Consider the following 23045-nt stretch of genomic DNA (forward strand, 5'->3'; position numbering starts at 1 on the left):
TTTTAAATAAGGTGACAGCGACACTCTATCAATTCAGTCAGGCACAAATACTCTCCCAGCTTTCTTAATGACTGCTTAGCCTTTGCTAAGTTCTTTAACAGCATCGTCATCTCTAATCCTTCTTTCATTGCTGACACTCTTTAAAAGATTGGGTGTGTTTGTAACTAAGAGGTGAAGAATATTTATTTTGTATGTGGGCTACTGGAACAGTTGTTCAACGCAGTTGTCAGATAAAGTTTTCAGTATTACTTCACAAGACTATTTGTCTTTAGCACCAGTAACATATGCATAATTTTTCCAGTCTACGCTGGATGGGTTGAAGTCACTGCCTACTACTACCACCAACATATGGTGAGGGTTTTTCCAAGCTACTGTGTTTAAGCTATGTTTGAATGACTATGACCAATGTGCCTGAATCTGATAGTTGATAGACACACCCTGCTATATCCATGAGTTGCCAGATACTGGTGCACACATCAACAAACAGGCAAGAAACGACAATGACACAAGGCGGGAAGACCACTTGCAGTCGGGACTCAAACCCACGCTAGAGTCAAGCAACAGAGCAGACGAATGGCAGACCTAACACAAAGCAACGTAGGCTACAACAAAGTGCAATGAACTTTTGACACGACGCTGTCAACAGATCGGTTACAACCACAATACAAATAGACACCATAGAGGAATACCAATATCAAAGCACAGTCATTGGCAAGTAGTCATTAGTATGGCGGAAATAAAAAATGAACGCTATCAGATGAAGTACACAACTAACTCAGGGGTCGAGATGTGGTGGTATTTATGCCGGAAATGAGGGGCACTACTGGCCGGTGTATTCATGTGGCGAGGCGGTGGTGCACTCACTAGAAGAGTGCAGCGCTGTGGTGACACTGCCTTCTATCAGCCATCTAGATCCATTTGTTCTGATGGACATTCAACCAGTTCCGCCCCCCCCCCCCCCCCCAAATTTGTGCATACAGATGGAAATACCCCAAACAGTGCAGTGGAAGGTGAAACAAAGGTATGGATGAAGGTGCAGTCGCATCGACAGTAACCTGTGGGGTGGAAGTGTGGTTGGCAGTGTCCAATAGAACATTGTTGGAGATGGGCATCCCAAGGGGAACTACTGATCCACAGGGAGCTAGACGAGAGTGCCTGGGTGACAACAGGATGTCTGCAGTAGCCGCCCAGAGTTTTAGTCGTTACATCACATTGGCATCTGAAGGCCATGGAAGAGGGGGCGACAGAGGGGATGCTTGTGTCAGAGGCCTAAACTGGTTGTGGTGACAGTGCTTGAGCCCCTTCTGTGTTTGTACCAACGTAACTCATCGTCCATGAGTGGACATTACTGTTGCTGGCGTCCAAGCTTCAGCACTCCCAGAGGAGCATGCCCACACCACCGTGCCAGGGGTGTAACTTCCAGAGGGATGCGAGTCAGGTTCTGACAGTGACGGTGTCAGAAGATGAAACAAGGTCTGAGGCTGGTGACCATGGAGGAGCTCCACAGTGCTAGGATTGTTAATAGGTGTGGTGCAATAAGTGCTCAAAAACAAAATAAGGGCTGTTTAGTGGCAGAGAATTCGACAGCTTTCTTCATCTGTTGCTTAAAAGTCCGGAGCAGATGTTCAGCTTCACCACTGAAGGAAGTGTGGAACAGAGGGATACAGATATGTTTGATGACATTGGCGGCACAGAAGTCCTCAAAGGCAGAGGCCGTGAATTGTGGGCCACTGTCAGAGGCCAATGTGCGAGGCAACACATGGCCGAAACTTGGGATAAGGAAGTAAGGGTGGCCCTGGTCGTGGTGGATGCTATTTGTATGACATATGGGTACTTCAAATAAGCATCCACAATGAGCAACCCCATAGGACGTAAGAATGGGCCTGCAAAATTGAGATGGATGTGGTTCCAAGGGAGGCAAGGAGTAGGCCAGGAAGCAGAGGATTGAGGGGGTGCTGACCAGTGACGGGCGCATGCTGTGAAACTACGGACTACCTTTTCGATATTGATCCCAGGCCAGTACACATGGCAGTGTGCCAGCATCTTCATGTGTTACATGCCCCAATGACTCCAGTGGAGCAAACGCAACACCCAATGATTCAATTCTGCTGGAATAACCACTCAATGCGCATCTGTCTCAGTATCCAAAAAGATGACACCATCCACAACCGAGAGGGAGTGAGAAAGCTGTTTCCAAGGGCGGAGCTCTGTCATCAAACGATGAGGAGATAATGGGGCCAGCGATGGATTATATAGCAATGGACCTGCCACATGATGGAGTCTTGGTGCATTGTGGTGGCAAGACACTTCGCCATAAGGGGAAAAACTGTCCAACATATGTTGGCGTTCAGCATCGATGTGGAGGCAGAGCACCTCCTGTTGGTTGAAATCTGGATCCAGGCCAGCCAGTAGATGGGACAACATTAGAATGCTGGGCTGTCGGCTTGTACCGGATAGTGTAACTGTGGGGACAGGAATAATGCCCAGTGCTGGAGACATTGTACTGTTCATTCTGGGTGATTGGAATGTGGCCTGAATAACACCACCAACAGCATGGATATGTTATTAGAGACAACTGTGTCCGCAAAAGGTAGACATGGAATTTCTTGACTGCGAACACTATTGTCCAGGGTACCTTTTCGATTTGTGAATAGTTGCACTGTGCTGGGGTCAGGGTCTTGGATGCATATGCATGAGGCTGTTCAGGACCATCCCTATTCCTGTGGGTCAAGACTGCTCCGATACCATAAGTGGACGTATTGGCAGCCACAACCAATGCGTGGTCAGGACAAAAGGGCATGAGGCAGAGTGCGGATATCAGCATAGTTTTCAATTTGATAAAACCCTGGCCGCAGGCATGGTCCAGATATAAGAGAATCCCTTTTTATGCAATTGATTGAGAGGTTGTGCCATGTGGGCCACCTGGGGTAAGAATTTAGAATAATAGGTAAGCTTGCCCAAAAATGCTTGTAATTCGGGTAAGTTCATAGCGCGAGGTAAAGAAGCGATGGTGGCAATTCTGACAGGTGGGGCAAATACCCTCTCTGGAGATCCAATGTCTCAAGCACTCCACCACTGGCTGAAAAAATCTGCCCTTTTCCAAAGGACAACACAGGCCTGCATCCCACAGAGTCGTGAACAGGGTGCGGAGGTTTTGCAAATGCTCTTGGTGAGAGAATTCTGTGACAATAAGGTCATCCAAGTAATTGACACAAGCTGGAATATGCTGTATCAACTGTTTGAGAAATCACTGGAATATTGCAGGGGCTGGGGAAATGCTAAGTGGCAAAGCTGGCAGTCATCCTACAGTGATGATGCTGTGGTGGCACATGTGGTGGTGTGTGAACTGCCGCCACATGAGGCCTTGCCATGAGTCATTCATTAGGCACCTGTGCAACGAATGAGCAATGTGCAAGATGTCCTGTGCAAACCTCTGGGTCAGGTGCCAGTTGAACCACCACATCCCAAATCAAGGAATCAGCATAGGAAGCCCTACAACCTTGACTGTCGCAAGTAAAATCACACCTTCAGCTAAGTCCTTGTAAATTTGTGACCCACGAGCGGTATGACAGTCCCGGCTGTTTATGGTACTGATGAAATCTTAACCTGGAGGCAACCACATGGTACTACTGGGTATAATAATTAGTCAGCAGAGCAATATGTCCAGCGATGCCCAAGACAGAAAGAGTGACCGCTGCAATGAATTGTCTGTGACTTGAAGTGCCATTAAATTTTGCTTCAGTCAATGGAAATGTGTGTCCCAGTCCTCTATAGCATCACTGAAAGGAGGGAACGGTGGAGGCCAGAATGTGCCGTCTAGTGCAGGGGGCACTGGCCCATGGGGCACAGCAGCCTCCTGCAAAGGAAGCTTGTCTGTTAAGAGGTGAAGCAACATTTTTAACAAGTCTGTCTGTATCTGCTGCTGGTGCATCAGCTGCTGCTATTCGAGCAGGCTAACCAATTTAGCTTCCACGCTATAAAATAACTTCCTGTTTCCTCGTCACCAACTGCTCTATAGGCAAGTTACCAGATACCAGTGCACACATCAGCATACAGGCGAGAAACATTGATGATGCAAGGTGGGAAGATCACCTGCAGTTGGCACTCAAACCCACGCCAGAGTTGAGCAACAAGGCAGAGGTACGGCAGACGCAATGCAACAAGAGCAAGGCAATCTAGGCTACAACGAAGTGCAACGAACTTTTGACACAATGTTGTCAACAGATCGAGTATAACCACAATGCATATTGAGACAAGAGATGAAAACCAATATCAAAGTAAAGTCGGCGGTGAGTAGTCAGTAGTAAGGTGGAGATAGAAAATGAACACTATCAGATAAAGAACACGACTGACTGAGCAGCAGAGATGCTGTGGTATTTATGCCAGCTGTGAGGGACACCATCAGCTGATGTATTGCATGTGGCAAGATGGTGACGCACCACTAAGCAAGTGCAGCGCTGCGGTGGCGCTGCTCTCTATTGGCCATCAAGATCCATTTGCTCCAGCAGGCATTCAACTTTCATGTTGCCCATTAAGAGACACCCAATTATTAATCTAAATCCACCAACCCAAGTTACTCTCATAAACAGTAGTTTGCAATGGGATTAATTTTGACTATCACATGATTTACTGCTTCTACAGGATGCTATAAACACTCTTCCTCCTGGAAAGTCTAAAATGTCTTTCTGATGTGTAAACTGTCTTTCTGATATGCATTCCATGTGTTATCAAACATTTCCTACTCTCTACTGTGGGTTCAAACTACATTCAGTTTTTAGTATGAAGTGGGGGCAACTGCTTTCTACAAGAGACATGAGCTCTGGGAGTTTATTGTCAATACTCCTGGAGTTAACAACTAATATTTCCCACTACCTAGATTTTCCATCTACTCTATTGAAATAATTGGCTAATCCGATGCAGGTTTTTCTATTGGGGGCTCTCAGAGTTTTGCCTAATCTAACAAGAATGAAAAAAATTTAATTCAAAATGTATTCTGCCACTCAAGTGGCTGTTTCCACTGTACAGCACACACCCGACCTATCCAGACTGACGTAACAAGTCTCCACTGAGGATTGTAGGTTGAGGAATCTTCACCAAATCTTGTCACAAATCGAGCAAAGCCTTTGGTTTGGACCAAGGGTGGATGAGACTCGCAAGCCGTATGCAGCTCTTGCTTCAGTGTAGTGTGGTTCTATAAATACAATACACACATCAAAAAAAGTTTTGTATCACCCCAGTTCCCAGACCACCGGAAGATAGACGTTGACTGTGGATATTGTATCACAGAAACAGTCTCTTTGACTGTTCTTATGTCACTAACCCAGCCCAAAGATGTAAACAACCATGCATGAGCAGCACCTATTAGATGGGGGGAGGGGGGGGGGGGGTCTAACAGCCTACCAGTTCTAGTCATTCCACCAGGAAGGAGGTACATGGCTCATGTTGTCTGTAGTTCAACCATGTTTAGATGGTCAGTACTGCAGTTCGATTGCATCCGCATTTTTACTTTGTGCCAGGAAGGGCTCTCAACAAGGGAAGTGTCCAGTCGTCTCGGAGTGAACCAAAGCAATGTTGTTCAGACATGGAGGAGATACAGAGAGAGAGGAACTGTCGATGACATGCCTCGCTCAGGCCGTCCAAGAGCTACTAATGCAGTGGATGACCATTATCTACGGATTATGGCTCAGAGGAACCCTGATAGCAACGCCACCATGTTGAATAATGCTTTTTGTGCAGCCACAGGACGTCGTGTTAAGACTCAAACTGTGCGCAATAGGCTGCATGATGTGCAATTCACTCCCAACGTCCATGGCAAGATCCATCTTTCCAACCACCACACCATGCAGTGCGGTACTGATGGTTCCAGCAACATGCCAAATGGACCGCTCAGGATTGGCATCACATTCTCTTCACCAATGAGTGTCGCATATGCCTTCAACCAGACAATCGACGAAGACGTGTTTGGAGGCAAACCGGTCAGGCTGAACACCCTAGACACACTGTCCATCAAGTGCAGCAAGGTGTAGGTTCCCTGCTGTTTTGGGGTGGCATTATGTGGGGCTGATATATGCCACTGGTGGTCATGGAAGACGCCGCAACGGCTGTACGATATGTGAATGCCATCCACTGACCAATAGTGCAACCATATCAGCAGCATATCGGCGAGGCGTTCGTCTTCATGGATGACAATTCATGCCCCCCTCTTGCACATCTTGTGAATGAATGCCTTCAGTATAACAACATCGCTCCACTAGAGTGGCCAGCATGTTATCCAGACATGAACCCTATCGAACATGCCTGGGAGAGATTCAAAAGGGCTGTTTACAGACAATGTGACCCACCCACCACTCTGAGGGATCTACACCAAATCTACGTGGTGGAGTGGGACAATCTGAACCAACAGTGCCTTGATGAACTTGTGGATACAAGAGGACGTGCTACTGGGTATTAAAGGTACCAGTGTTTACAGCAATCTGGACCACCACCTCTGAAGGTCTCACTGTATGGTGGTACAACACACAATGTGTGGTTTTCATGAGCAATAAAAAGGGCGGAAATGATGTTTATGTTGATCTCTATTCCAATTTTCTGTACAGGTTCTGGAACTTTCGGAACTGAGGTGATGCAAAAATTTTTTTGATGTGTGTGTATAAATAACAGCAATTTTCCAGCACGCGCACACACACACACACACACACACACACACACACACACACACACACACACACACACACAAATTAAAAATGGAAAAAGATAAATGCCATCAAAACAGTGCCATGCACAGATGAGCCATTTCCTTTGATTTACCAACATTGTGCAGAACTTCATTCTTGCACCAAGTGACATGGTTTGCTGTCCGGACCTGACACATGAAACCAACTGTGCAACCTTCTTGTCAATTTGACAATACTATGCCCCGTCAGCCGTGTAGCAGCAAGGACCTAGGTGCGGCAGTTAGTAGCCAGTCACTTTCATAGCTAATTTGGTAGTTACTTTTCTACAGGCAGTGACACTGTTTAAGTAAACTTGTGATCATTGCTGATTTCCTAACAGCTACAGTGTTATCAATGAAGTGTAAATATGAAGGAGAGAAAATAATTTTTAATAAGGAGTGAGAGGAGTAATTCCTTTTTGTAGAGAGTAAAGGTTAACCAATGTGCCTTTTTTTGTCAAATGTGGCAACGGCCTTGCTGCATCGGAAACACCGGTTCCCATGAGATCACCGAAGTTAAGCGCTGTCGGGCGTGGCCGGCACTTGGATAGGTGACCATCCAGCCGCCATGCGCTGTTGTCATTTTTCGGGGTGCACTCACCCTCGTGATGCCAATTGAGGAGCTACTCGACCGAATAGTAGTGGCTCCGGTCAAAGAAAACCATCATAACGATCGGGAGAGCGGTGTGCTGACCAGCTGCCCCTCCTATCCGCATCCTCAACTGAGGATGACACAGCGGTCAGATGGTCCTGATGGGCCACTTGTGACATGAAGACGGAGTGCTTTTTTGTCAAATGACATTGTAACAGTACACGGTCAATAATCTCAAATGCCATCATGACACTAACCACAGTGGTTTCAGGAGAGACTCCTCATGGTTCTCAGTCAAGGAAAGCTAAATTGCCATCATTAAAGGAAAAATTTCAAAGGCAGGGAAGGGTTATGATCATGTTTACCAAGGAAACAGATTTAGTGAGATGGCTATCAGCATATAATGTTCTAGGTACTTTTTAATAATACTGGATCCAATAAAGCAATTTCTGCAAGAAAAGAGAAAATCTTTCTCTCAGGTTGATGACCCACAGTGGCTGTTAAATATGACATTTTTACTGATGATGTTCAGGATTTACAAACACTAAATACAACATTACATGGGTGAGACAAACTTATCTCTGACCACAGTCAGTGTACAAATTTCATAAAAAATTAAGACTCTATTGGAAAATCCTTGAGACTAAAACATTTACTCATTTCATATGTCCGAAGAAAAGCCTTCCTTTAGTTCAGGTGCAAATACAAGATTGATTAAATGGAACATCTGCCCTTGCTGAAGAAATAAATGATAGGTTTAGTGATTTAAGGCCACTTAAACCTTCATTTTCATTCTTGGAAAATCCTTTCTCTGTTGATGATGTGGAAGATGGCTGCCCCATTTCACTGCCAATTATTAAGGATTCACCGGCTGTACAGTTTGAGCTACTGGAACTTCAAAAATATGAAGGGCTAAAGGGTTTGAAATAATAGTGGTTGTTCAACTGTTGAATTTTGAAAGAAGGTTCCAGAGGAAAAATATCCACTAATAAGAGTGTGTGCCAAATAACTGATTTCTATTTTTGGGACCACTTATATGTGTGAATCACTGAACTCAACACTCAAGTTTATCAAATCTAAATCTCAATATCAGTCTATCAATCTGCTCTATCTGATGAACATTTAAGTGAACATGTACAAATCGTGCTCACCAAGTATCAGCCACATTTCAAACAGCTCACAGCAAAAGTAAACGCTAAAAAAAGCACATCATAAATGTAACTTCCGATTTCTTGATGTGTTATAAAATAGTTCAATAATGTTATTTTTTAAATAGTGTTTCTTCATTAATGTTAATTACTACTCCCAAAAAAAATTTGGCTCACTTTGAAACAGCTCCATAAGATTGCGGCTCACAAAGGTGTAAGGTAAGTGGTCTTTGCTGGTTTAGATCCTCCACTTGGCTCCAGACCAGAGGGCCCCGAGGAGTTCTCAGAAGAATGCTGCAAATCAGCAGCTGTGCAGGGACCTCACAAGTGAGTCTGGCTACCTTCACCACTTTTACCAGTCTTTGGAAAGAGCTTTGGTTGATTTCAGCACCCAGCCATGTCATAAGTGCCAACGTGGGCTATGATGTTCAGCTGAGTGCAATCTTTACTGTCAGTTGCTCCCAGGACAGCCTCCTCCACCTTATGGACAATTCCTCCTATGATACACACAAAATGTACATTTGGGTCATTCCCTACCCATGACACTATTTTCTGAAGAGGGGTCAACATGCACCTGACATTGGGATGTCTACCACCACCACCCCTCTTTCCCCTCCATGGATGCCCTGAATCTGAAAGAGAAAAGACTCCCACATGAGCAGAAAGGGCATGCTCCAATGGCTCTGTCTCATTACCAGCAGAAGACAAAAGAGTGTTTGGTAGATGTGAAGGGCTAGTATTTTAGTCATTAGTTACATACAACCTTCCTTACAAAAATACTCTAGATCTGAGTATGTCCTGTCAGCCACCATCAGATGACTGCTTGAAACCAGCTCCCGTAGCACCTTGCCAACAGGAGACCACACTAACTCTCTCAAGTTAATTTCAGTAATATGTGCAACCCTTCTTGCAGAGTATCCTGTGTGCATGTTTCTCTGAGGCTAAAGAGGAGAAACAAATTGTGTAAGAGCCTGAAACCCTTTTTGTATCAGTTCTTGTGTGAGCTGTATCTGTTTTATCTGTTGTTATATGGATCAGTTTCTCTATTTTTATTGAATACTGTTGAAATTAGTGTAAACGAATCAAGGATTTATAACAAAGTAGTACAATGAGATGATAAACTATGTTTCCCTAAAATGGTACATAGCCAAATAAGTATCCAGCTACATCAATATAAGGAAATCAACAATATCCCTACTTCACAATTAATAGTGCTCTTTACTCTGACAGCCCATAACTCTTTCCATACAAAACTATTTGAACTAAAATCACATTCCCCTAATCTAAAACTGTATCAATGCTGATATATTAGCAGAATCTGTAAGTCGTGTCATCATGCAGTTCCATACTTGTGCTATGTGTAAATGAAAAACGATGCAGAACAGACTTGAACCAAGTGGATATTGACAAAAGAGTAAATATTACAAGACAACACATATATGTAACATTTTCTTTTTCCAATATTTGATTCAGGTTCAGTGCCCATAAAAATGCAGGATATATTAACTAACTCTCTGCATATAAGCTTTATCTGTAATAAAGTTGAAATGCAATTCCTAGTGCATCTCAATGCAGTGAACATGAGTGTACCACAAACATTACATCACAATACTTTTGCAAATTATCAAATGGTATTAATAAACTGCTGTCCCACCTCTCCCTGTTTTGTCTCTTTCCCGTAGACATATTCTCCAATCAAGGTTTTTAACTTCCCTTCATATTTATTTCATTTATACTAAGGAAAATACCCATATTATGAAGATACCTATAATTTTTTAAACATCTGTTTATTTAATGGGACAGAACAGACACTAAAGCACACTAATCTAACAATAAATTAAGCTTTCACAACTTAAGTATTCATTAAACAACAGTTAAAACAAGACATACTTACCAGTTTATTGCACTAACTCCTCTGTGCTTTGGTAATAAAGATGGGTGATAGCAAATGCTCTTATGATCTGGATGATTAATAACATCCATAGGAATAAACTGTGAGCAGAATGGCAACACATTAAGATCAGCATCTACACTTTTATATTTATTCACTATCTCTGCCAATGGCTGACCACCTTTCCTCCATGCTTTAACTTTGAATACTGGTGTCTTATCAGCTGCAGCAGTGGATGCTACAAATTGATAATAGGTCTCTTAGAAAGTTATTTCAACATTTCACAGCAATTGAAGAGCAAATTATATGAAAGGCTCATAACTACTGTTAACCTTAACTTAAACTCAAAACTAATATTAAAACAAGAATAGTGAATTTTGGCATTGGCAAGCACAGTACATGGGACAGCAGTACACTAGTGTACTTCCTAATAATTACACTACATCACAACATCTACAATTAAATTCAGAATCTCTCCAAAGTGTCTCATGAAACAGGTCCAAACATACAATAAAGGTTCGAATATCACGTGAAAATGTAAAGCATTGTGGAAATTTGTACTTTGGCTTATTAATTAATTTTACATATGTGGAGTAAATGCCTTTTGCCTTTGTGCTAATTTTCATTTTTATTCTAACCATTAATAACACGAATATTACATTACTCAAAACATATACTACTCCAGCTACATATTGCAAAAGCTAAATTGCAAACATTTTCTGAAACACCTGAGAAAATGTTCCGGATGACTCTTAGACACCGTGTATAACGACAGACCAAAAAACTCTTAAAAATGACACAGTCTTAATATGACAGATTGAAATACCCATGAATGAACTTTGGAGAGTGATCATATTTAGTTACATGTTTCAGAGATCATATTCACAAAAACCTTAAGATGTAGAACATGTCAACTGAACAAACGTAAAACATTTAGAGAAAGAGAGAGAGAGAGGGGGGGGGGGGAGGGAGGGAGGGAGGGAGGAGAGAATAAGAAGAAGATGGTTCAGCAATGTGTCATGCTTTAGAGCAAATTAGTCCACATTCCAAGTTAAGACGAAAGCAAAAGTTGATGACTGATGGATGAGTACAAATAAATTACACAGTAATATAAAAAACATTATCCCAAGGTACAAAAAAACTCACAGATTTCACACAGTTAACAAATCAAATGCATGATGATTGTGTGTGACAATTTAAAACTGTGTGCAGGACTAAGGCTCGAACCCAGGTACTTATCTTTTGAAGGCAGTGTTCTGATGCTTAAGCCACTCAAACATTGATCACATCTAACTGAATGTGCCCAAAGCATGTACACGCAGCTCAAATGGCAGAGCACTGCCTATGAATGCAGGTATCTTGGTTCAGTTCCTGGTTTTGCACACAGTTTTAACTTTTGATGCATGATCAACATAGTGCATAGTGTACGCAAAGCAAGTAGTAAATTAATGTCATCTCAAACATACAAATGTTTTGATAATTGGCTCCTCTGCAAGTAGTTCATACCTGGACAATGATGATTAGTATATACACCATACAAATTTTACATCACAGTTAGTTACACAGACTGTAACTAACCATGGGTACTGAAAGAAGTCTTTAGTGTTCTTTGGTCTGATTAGGATCTGGGGATTTTGTTGCACATGGATTTTGCATTTCTAGGCAAACTGTGAAAAGTTTCATGTCTTACTTCTGTCTACCACTGTTCACTTTTTTCACTTTTACATCTGGTTTCCTCCATTACTTATTCCTAGGAGATAAGGTAGAGTGTTTCTTTTCTGTTCTATCAAAAAATTAGGCCATCCTACAGACAGTGGATTTCTTTCAGCTACTGCCAAGTGTATCGGGAAAAAATGTCCACATCTCGGTTACTGATTTTACTGAAAGTGGGTTTCTTATTCTAATACGAGATCAAAAAGCAATCAATGGTGATCTTATTGAATAAATAGATGCATCAAAGCAGATGCATCAAAGCACTTGGTGCAATTCATGAGAAGCTAAAATTGTTCATTTAAGATTTCAGGAGAGTTTTATTAATGAGCAAGAATACTCCTTTCTCTTTTATTTGGTGAACCCCTATTATTATCAATCATCAAATGCTGTCAGAAGCATTCTGTATCTTGTGACATACAATTTATATTTTTTAAATTTGACCATAAATGAACACATCTTTTAACTTTTATATTAGTTTTAGATGTGTGGACATACATTAAACTAAATAACAATGCAACAACAACAACATCATGGTTCTGAAAATCAGTAATTCTGTTCTACTAAAGTATTGTCCATTAACCTAGTATTGTGAGGATGTTTAAACATTAAAATGTGTATACCTAACGGATCTTCCCTGTTTCCTTTGTCTGGAATTGTGAATACTCCAACAATTTTGTGTCCATCTTTCTTCAAAAGTCTGTAGACTTCAGCTGCAAATGTACTCTGTCCAATCACAGCAATTTTTAATTTGTTGAAAGTGCTCTGAAATGAGAAAGTTGTAATGAAATATTAGAAGTTACAGGTGTGCACTGTAGGCCTATGCAGCATCTGTAATTTTATAACTGGCCTATTGTTGTTGATATAATGAACAGCAAGCACAACTGTTCTGCTTTCATGCAGAACATTACAGTATGACAACTGCTCATACATCAAAATCCAATGAGACTGAAAGTGTAATTCAATTACTGACCCCTTTTAGACAATGTTACAACCTCTGCATAGAAGGATAACTTTGGTGCCTTTGTTCATGAGTAAATAATGACAAAAATTTTCCATTCCTGTGTATAGCTCTACTCCAATGTATGTTTAGTCATAGTTATTGTAAATACTGTCCTAATGAAATTTGTAAACCCATATGTAACTGTGTCAAAGTTGTGAACAGAGATAACTTTCACAGTTTTAAGTCAATAATTGAAAGAGTAAGAAGATCACATGTTTATCTGTGCTTGGTTCTCAATTTTAGAATCAGATGTGTACTAGAAAATGAACTTATAACCTGAAACCTAGGCTGTGCAGTAATGACAAAGTTTGTGAAACAAGGATAACGAGTGTTTTGTGTGGTTAATTAGAAGTGTAATAGTTAATCTGATCATAATATTGATGGCAATTAATGTAATGAATACATATGCTGCCCATTAAAATGCACCAAATATGTTTTTAAAATATCTAAAACTTATTTGGTCTTCTATCATAATTTACACTCAAGTTATAAAGAATTAATTTGTGATGTACAAGTTGTCAGCACTCTGAAATGCATGTCATTTTCCCAAAAAAAATTGTCAGTTGTGCAACAGGTTGCCTATTGTTCTTTACAGAATAATTAAGGTGCACATATTCATACTCTCAGACGAGATACTGACATGCAATATTTTGACATTTTCTACATGTTTCATCATCATCCATCCACTTCAATTACATTGTACCGATTTCAGCATGTGAAAATTCAAGAAGCCTTGCTATTTCTGTTACACTCATTCCCAGGGTCCTTGTGATTATAATTTGCATTTTGCTAAAGTTCAAAGTAGTTTTCTCCAGTCCTTGCACATATAATTGATTGAATGAAAGAAGCATCCCAGATTTTTTTCTTAAAATAAGAATCATTACATGTTGAGTCAATGACGTGCTGAATTGCAATTTGGACAGTGATAGGTGAAGTGGCGTAACTGGCACAAATGGTTGTAGAACTTCTCAAATAATAACAACATAAATCTGTCATCATCCAATACATCTGATGAAACTCATCAGCAATTAGCTGATGAAAAAGACACCATCAAACATTAGCAGCATCTACAAAAGGAGTATAGGTGCATTAGATAGTCTCTGACCCTTCAGATTTGTAGATATCATCCCGTCATTGTTAACAAACATGATAATGTGAGAGATAATTTATGAAAGGTTTATAAACCAAGTGACATATGTCAGCTGAATTGAACACATTAAGAAAATTTGAGGTGCATATTGGATTTACGCAGAAGTACTTTATATAACAAGGCATAATTTTCACCTATAAAAGGAAAAGATTAAGACATAATCAGCTCCAAATTAGGCATATTGGAGGGAAACAGGCAGCACACAGTGGTTGTATAAGAAAGAGGTTAAGCTGTAGGCCTCTGAAGCTCCCAGCAAACTATGCTCACTTCAAAATTCAGATCCAGAAAAAGAGTAAGTCCCACATGAAGTTCCTGTCTGTGGACACTGGGCTCCTGTTCAAGTGATCATCTGCCATGATTGGAAGGGCTGCTATAAGGCTGTATGATGGTGGGTTAGCAGCACATCTTTAAGTCAGCGTAGCTGCCTACTCACCAGATCTAGATATTTGTACCTTTCCTTCACTTTATCACAAAAATTAAAAAAAAAAAAACAGTGTTAAAATGTAGCATTATATTTTGGACATGTCCTAAAGAACAGACACCATACATATATAAATACATAGGGCTTGACAGCCATTAAGATCATTTCAGTGCTGACGCACTCTCTCTCCTGAACTCTTTTTCAGGGCTCCAGCGTTATGCTGCGAGCAAAAGTATGGTTGACAGGGGTCACTCTTAAGTAGTGTGTGACAAGACAGGAATTTGCATTGGATGGTAAGCATGCTCAGACAGCCGAAGTGATTTAGGCACCACTCACATACAGCGAGAAATCTAGGTTCGGTTCCTGGTCCTGCACGAATTCTTACTTGTTGCCATTGAATTCATTTCAATGGCCAATATTTTCAATGTCAGAATTCATTTCACTTCATCGGGTATAAGTATAGCTGTGGGATCAATAATGGTGTCTGTTTTTTCAGACAGATCCAAAAGAACAGACACCACACATATTTAAAACTAAATAAGTAGCCCACCTATAGTTAGAAGATTGTAATATAATAAACAGGCAAATGATGTAGACTCTTGATGTTGCTGCTGGAGTGAAGGGTGGTGCCTGGCTCTGGAGGACAGATATGGGCACACCAATCCATGCTGCTTTAACTCTAAGTGAGAGTTCATCAATTATAGTGGCAGACAACCATTGTCTCAGCAATCCATGGCCAGATGTTTTCAGTGGGTGACAGATCTCGAGAATGTACTGAACACAGCAAAAATCACACATCTTCTGTATCAAAGTAGGGTAGTATGACTTGGGCAACATTATCTTGTTGAAAGATGTTGTCACAGAGACATTGAAGATAGAGCATTGCCACCAGCTTTAACACATCAAAAATGTAATGTCTTCTGTCCAAAATACCAGTTTTGTGGAACAGAGGTAATCTGTGTTATGAAACCAATGGCACCTCATACCTTCACGCCAGAACCTGAACCCACATGACAAGACGAATGCATAATAATGATGATTACAGGTTTGAAGGGACTGAACTACTTGGTTATCAGCTGCTTGTTGAACTGGAAATTTGTGTAAAAACAATGCAGAATGAGAAAAAGAGAACTATCAGCTCAAGGGTCTGTGACCTTGTCATCACAGTTAGCTTGAATATTATGGTTAAAAGAGAGAGAAAATCGAGGCAACTAAAAGCCATAGCTGATCACTGCAGTCCACACCAAGAAGTGTCATCATACTCTAGACTACTAAAATGGGGTGAGAAAATAATGACCGGATGGACTACAGAGTTAGTTATCTTAAACTCTTGGACAAATAAAATACATGCTGCAGCAAGAGATGCCCCCCTCCAAATCCACCCCTGACAGCTAACACTGAGGTCCATTAAATTTTATTATAAATCCACTTTCCCTTAGGAAATGTAAGACTGTTAGCTGCTATCCCATCATCTGCAAGGATCTTGGGTAGGGAGGTATACAGGTTGAAGGCTCACCTCAGATCAGCCAGTACGACTCACACTGCAAGAATATGGGCTATCATGAAATGACCAATACAGCTGCTTTGAGGGGGGTCCTCTAGATGCAAAAGGAACTTCTTGTAAATTCTGGGGTGGTCGATAAGCAATTGGCATAGTACGACGGCATCTTTCTGAGATGCCTGGAGAGAAGTACGCCACAGCTTGGTGGTTCCCTCAATTGTTCTCAGATTGTTGAGGGCTCCAGTAACCTGCCATTCCATATCTCAAGTTTTCAAAATTTGATGCCACAGTTATTATCATAGGTCTGTGCCCGGCACTCAGAATTCAAGTTTGTCTCCTGCAATTGCTTCTTTAGGTAATTTGTCAGTGAATTCATTTCCCGGAATACCCATGTGGCTTTGTTTCCAGATGAATGTCACTGTCATTTTGGAGCTGTGGAGGCCAAATAATAGGTCTTGGAAGTCGCCGACCAAAAACTTTCTGGGGTAGCAAAGAGATATGCCTTGTAAGCAGCTCATGAAGTCACTACAAACCAGGAAGGCCTTTGGCACAAGAGTTTCGATTTACTGCACAGTGCACAATATAGCAACCAACTCTGCAATGTGTATACTGCATGCACTCAGCAAAGAATACTTCTTGTGCCCCTTAGTTGTGCAAAAGCAAAACCAATCCTGTCACTGGCAATCCATCCTTGTAAATGCATGTTACATTTGGGTAGTCATGGAGAATCAAATGGAATAGGTGTCTGAGAATGGTGGGATCAGCATTTTCCTTAGAGCCACAAAACAGATCCTTCTGAATCATAGGACTGGCTACATACCACACGGGGAGGGGGTGGGGAGAGGGGGCCGGGGATGTGACGGGGACGGGGGGGGGGGGGGGGGGGGAGGTTGCCACGGGAGAGCTCTACAAACACAGACAAGGAGGAGGCAGGTGGACGTCCTTGCATAGGAGCTTCTAATCATATCCCAGCTAGTCTACTGATTTCTGGGTGATCTGTAAACAGTCTGAGCTGTTGGTTGCGAACAGATTTGAGTAACATAGATTGGTAGTCACCTGACAGACTGTAACCACATAATTCGCCAAGAGATTCTGGCCTCTGATGTTCAGTGGTGGAATACCAGCTTCCACCAGGAGGCTGTCTAAAGGGCATGTGCAAAAAGCCCTAGTTGCCTGTATGTATTGATTGTGAGGTTTGAACCTATCCGGACCTGGAACAGTTGGAAATACTGGATAAAATGGGTAAGTAGCCCCAGAAGCTCCACCCATGCAAAGTGAACAGGACGTAATGTCACCAGATGGTGTCTTACACCTTCTGCACATCAAAGAACATAGTGATTAGATGTTGGTGATGCAGAGAAGCATCACGCACTCCACATTCCAGATGAATCAGTTCATCTGTAATGAACTGGAATGCCCGAAAGCCACTCTGAAATTGCGACAAATGTCCTCTGGCTTCCAGGCAACAACACAGTCAGCAGTTGACCATTCTTTTGAATAATTTACTCAGCCTGTTCATACAAGAGATTGATCTATAATTAGTCAGAATTTGAAGGTCTTTTCCTGGTTTCAAGATAGGAATAATAATACTCTCCTGGCATTGGGGAAAAGGGGGGGGGGGGGTCTCCCCTTCCTGCCAAATGTGGTTGAACAACCCAAGGGTGTGTTCTGTGCTGTTGTTATTAATGTGTTTAAGCATTTGATTGGAAATTTTTTCAGGTCAATGGTCTGTGTCATGACACGCAGCTAATGCACTGCAGAACTCCCATTCATTAAAGGGAACATCATATAACTCAAGACCTCATGAATGGAAGGATAAGTAGTGATACTTGCCACGTGTTCCCAGGTTAGTAAATTAGGATAGTAGTTACTGGATGAGGACACTGTGGTAAAGTGCACTGCAAAACATTCAGTAATAAAAACAGGATCAGTACAGATGTCACCATACAGGGAAATGCCAGGGACTACTGTAGACACTAGGTGACCATAAATGCAGTTGAATTTAGTCCATACTTGAGACAATGAGGTGCCAGCTCTCTCAGATGACACACTGTTCCAAATACTCATGCTTTTTCCTTTGCTCAAAGTCTCTTGAATGTTATTAAGTTTTCCACAAAAGGATGGCGTTCATGCCATTGAAGTGTCCCTCAATGCCCTCTCACAGCTGAAGCTATTTCTTTACACTGCAATGGCACACATTTCCAGTGGAATGGGCCTGAATAATAGGGCATCTGTCATTACTTCCAAAGAGTGTATAATCCTTTCACTAGTATCTTGTACCACTCCTTGGATATCCTTCCCTTGACTGGTTTCAAAATTTTGTTCGGATATGAACACTTCTCAGTTGGCTTTACGAAATGACAAATATGGTGTAAGTCGTATTAATTGGTGGTTTGACAAAGTCTGGCTGTTGCACAGACTGACACAGATGTACCACTTTACCATGGGCAAGATGCTCGCACTGCAGACTGTGAGACCCATGGCTGGGTACATTCCATGGCCAATACTGAAATGTGTTGCAGCTCCAGTGTTAAGTCAGCAGACTTCCTGTTCTGAAGTTAATTGTTATATTACTTGGCTCCTGCTAGATGTGGTTTCACTACCCCATACAGGACTGTAGGCACTGAAGTTCCCCAGTAGGAAGAAGCGTGGAGGCACCTGTTCCACTAGTTCCACCAGCCCGTGACATGATATAGATGGTACATACTATTACCCTGACTGAAAGGTAGACATAAATAGCCATGGCTTCTAATGCAATTGTTAGTGGGACATGCTCACTGAAATTGTCAGAGCATATGAGCAGGCAGAGACCTTCAGATGTGCTCTTAGCATTAACATGATTTTTATACTACAATTTGTAGTTTATAACGCATTTAAAACTGATATCTCTCCTCTTTGATAGCATATGTGAACTGGCGATTTTCTAGCAAATTTAAAGAATAATTAAACAACAGTCACTCACCTAGCATCATTTTAAACTCCATATATATATATATATATATATATATATATATAGAGAGAGAGAGAGAGAGAGAGAGAGAGAGAGAGAGGGAAACATTCAACGTGGGAAAAATATATGTAAAAAGAAAGATGATGAGACTTACCAAACAAAAGTGCTGGCAGGTCAATAGATACACAAACATACACACAAAATTCTAGCTTTCGCAACCAACGGTTGCCTCGTCAGGAAAGAGGGAAGGAGAGGGAAAGACAAAAGGATATGGGTTTTAAGGGAGAGGGTAAGGAGTCATTCCAATCCTGGGAGCGGAAAGACTTACCTTAGGAGGAAAAAAGGACAGGTACACACACACACACACACACACACACACACACACACACACACACACACACACACACACATATCCATCCGCATATACACAGACACAAGCAGACATTTGTAAAGGCAAAGGCAAAGAAAGGGATTGGAATGACTCCTTACCCTCTCCCTTAAAACCCATATCCTTTTGTCTTTCCCTCTCCTTCCCTCTTTCCTGACGAGGCAACCATTGGTTGCGAAAGCTAGAATTTTGTGTGTATGTTTGTGTATCTATCGACCTGCCAGCGCTTTTGTTTGGTAAGTCTCATCATCTTATATATATATATATATATATATATATATATATATATATATATATATATATATCACTGGTGTATTAGTGTTACTCAAAACATGAAACAACTCCCCCAACCCCTGGCAAAAGTTGTACATTTTCTCACAAAGATTTCAATTACAAATAAAAACAAAAATCTTCACAAGTGAGTATTTATTTCGTATTTTATGACAAAAAATTATTACATGCAATTTATACATAATTTACTTCTAATTGGTAGTCTTGAAAACATTGTGGTACATAGAAGTCCAGCATTGCAGTCATTGTACCACCACCTACTTTCTTTCCTTATCTGATTGCCAGTCTCTCTCTTTCCTTTGTCAGAACAAACTTCACAGTAGAACATGGTGTTTACTTTGGGAGCAGTGGGTGGTACTTTTTCTTGAAAACGGTAACCAAAATTTCTATCTAGGCTAGAGGTTGGTGTTGGTTCCAATGACTCCTGCAGCTACCAAGTCTATGCTAACTTCTTTAATAAATACCATTAGATATATCTTTTGCTTGGTGACATCCTTGAACAAAATAAAACAATTCACAATAGCCATTAGAAAATGCGAAAGAAAAGTTTTTCGCACTGCTTCACTGTTTTGCTTGCTAATGGGTAACAGCTGTACAGGTGATTGACACAATCTACATCAGTCTTGATCATGCTATAATCTATGACAACGTTTGGCTTCATTGTTTCTGTAAAACCTCCTTTTGATCAAACAGAACCTCTTTCATGACTGGCTGATGTTTTGTGGAGAGGAAATATACATCATGCTTATTTTTCCAGCATTAGAATAGGATCCTTCCTCAAAAACAGAATATTTCATTTTGTTTCTGCTTTCGTGTTTTGAAACTTGTTGGTAGGCCCTTTCTGTTCTTCATGACAATTTTGACAACCAGTGTCTGATGTTCATACAACACATTAGTAAAGGCACACTTGTAAATCAATTTCTGTTACATCCAGTGGTCAAAATATGAACTACTATGGCTATCCTACAGCTAGCAGTCATATAGCATGTGAGAAAAAATGTTTCAGTGGATCGAAAAGCTGTGAATGCAGGATAGGGGCACCATCGGCACGGTCAATACGTGCGCACTCATAAGGCATACAGGTGTAGTGCTGAATGTATTAATAGTAGGGAGTTGGCTTTCTGAGAATTGTTTCTCCAGAAGTGCCATGCCAACTGTTGATTAAGTGGTCATTAATTAATGGAGTTTGACCATGTGGTGGTGGTAGTCATTACAGTTCCACTGAAGGAATGTCAGAAAGCCATGAAGGGTAAATTGGAATACAAATAACTTTGCTGATAAGTCATTTTTCACCTGAATGTATGATTCTTTATCAGTATACATAAGCTCGATATCTCGGGAGGTGGGGGGCAGCAATCGAACAGAGCAGTAGAATTTGGTTTAACTTTCGATTTTTCCTTCTTGTCCCTGTGAGATTTTGGTTTTTGTGAGGATTTTCCTGTCAATGCTTCTTGGCCTACAGCCTGTGGCTCTGTCAGCCACTGGTTGGTGGTAGACTGCTGATCTGTTTCATGCTAGGAGGAGAGCACCTAGATAGGTGTCCTCTTCCCTCATGGAGGAGGAGGAGGCATCTCTAGTTTCACTGAAGAGGGGCTCACCATTGCTACTACAGGTTTGGGTGTCAAATGAGCTGCTGTCCTTCCCCCATCTATAAAACAGGCATTGGCATTTGGCTGGGACTAGGAATTACTGTCAGACTCTGTCAATGCTCTAGATGTGGATTTTGACATGATATTTGCAAAGTTTGACATCATATTGATTGAGTTGAGTCATTTAAACTTTTTCTCACCATCTTGATAAGACAGGTGGTCAAATGTTATATAGTCTTAGATTTTTTTCTTCCTGTTGAAAACTTAACATGTCGGCAATAAGGTGGATGGTATTCTGGGCAGGTTACACATGTAGGGGCTTGTTCACAAGGGCTGTCTTCTTGAATTGTCCTTCTGCATGTCCCACAAGTAGCCTCATTAGTACAGAGAGAGAACATGTACCCAAACCTCTGGCATCTAAAACATCACATAAGAGGAGGAAAATAGGGCTGGACATCACGCCTATAAACCATGAACCCAACTTTCTCAGGTAAAATATTTCCATTGAAAGCTTCAGTGTCTACCCTATGATCCTTCCATCCTCTCTGGATGCAATAAACAAAACGGACTCAGCAAGCAGCATTCAGTTCATCTGTTTGTGACGAGGTTCCGTTGGAAGAGAACACCTTGAATCCTATTGAGTTTATAGGGAGAGAGAGAGTAACTGATACATCTCCATGCTTATCATAGGCCTGAAGTGCCTGCAATTGGTTGGCATTCAAAGCTTTATCAACAAAAATAAATTTCTCATTTTCTCTATTCAGCAACTTGTCCAAAGTTATGGTCAATATTTTCAATGAAAAACAGAGGATTTGTCATTGCAAAAGAGTGTCTGTCAGTTCGGGAGCATAACAAAAATTGGGTGAAGTATCAACCTCCATTTCTCCTTGCCCGATTCTGATCTCATTGTGTAGGCTCAAAAATGGATATTCCATGAGGTTGTAAGCCTCTGCATTAAAATCTTGCTTTCTGTCTGCTGAGACGGCCATACTGGCACAGCCATTGGTATAGCTACATTTGGTACATTTCATTGCAGATCACAATACTACTCACTCTGAAAGCTCACCCCATAAGTGTCACCCTGTCACGACAAAGGCTACTTAGCTTAGTACCCATTGCCCACAGTCCTAGTGCCCCAGATTGCAGCAAAAATGTGGAGGTTACAGCTCAGGCATCAGCAGTGCAATCCATGCGATGTCAGGGGCTACAACTGTAAGGGTACACAACAACCCCACCCCACCGCTCCCCCACTTCCATCTCCTACCCCAAATCCTGCCATGACACTGTGAGTTTATTCTAGCCCCTGCTACTGCAAGGGGGATCGAACAATGTAATCTGGCAACATTTGTTCTTCTTGGAGGATCCACACAGAGATACGTGCATAGCGAAGCTATACTGTTGTCTATGCACAAAATATTCACATCTCTAAAATATAGCAAGCATGAGTATAAACCAGTGAAGGTACAGGTACAGCCAACGACGATTATTTGATTTCTGTGTATGCGAAGATAACATTTAAGGCATTGGACAGAGGGCTGCCGACAATTCCCAATAATTCCAGAGAAAACTCTGATTGAACTGTACTTCAAATACTATTATCAACAGAAGCACAACTTCGAGTTAGCCAACTTAGAAAATAAGGCATAGGCTGCACTTGGCAGATACAGTACATGGTAGAAGCCAATGACTTTCTGGAGAA

General features: G+C 41.4%; 1 protein-coding gene across 1 annotated transcript in view; it reads right to left on the minus strand.

Moving 5' to 3' along the window:
* Positions 1-23045, minus strand: part of LOC126183812 (cytosolic 10-formyltetrahydrofolate dehydrogenase) — a 149647-nt gene that overhangs the window by 101345 nt on the left and 25257 nt on the right. Inside the window, exons 2-3 of the mRNA XM_049926060.1 lie at positions 12677-12818; positions 10347-10581 (exon numbers count right to left, since the gene is read on the minus strand). Of these exons, the coding sequence (XP_049782017.1) occupies positions 10347-10581; positions 12677-12818 (377 nt within the window). The remainder of the gene's footprint in view (positions 1-10346; positions 10582-12676; positions 12819-23045) is intronic.

Source organism: Schistocerca cancellata, chromosome 4 (assembly GCF_023864275.1).
Source record: "Schistocerca cancellata isolate TAMUIC-IGC-003103 chromosome 4, iqSchCanc2.1, whole genome shotgun sequence".
Taxonomy (NCBI): Eukaryota; Metazoa; Arthropoda; class Insecta; order Orthoptera; family Acrididae; genus Schistocerca; species Schistocerca cancellata.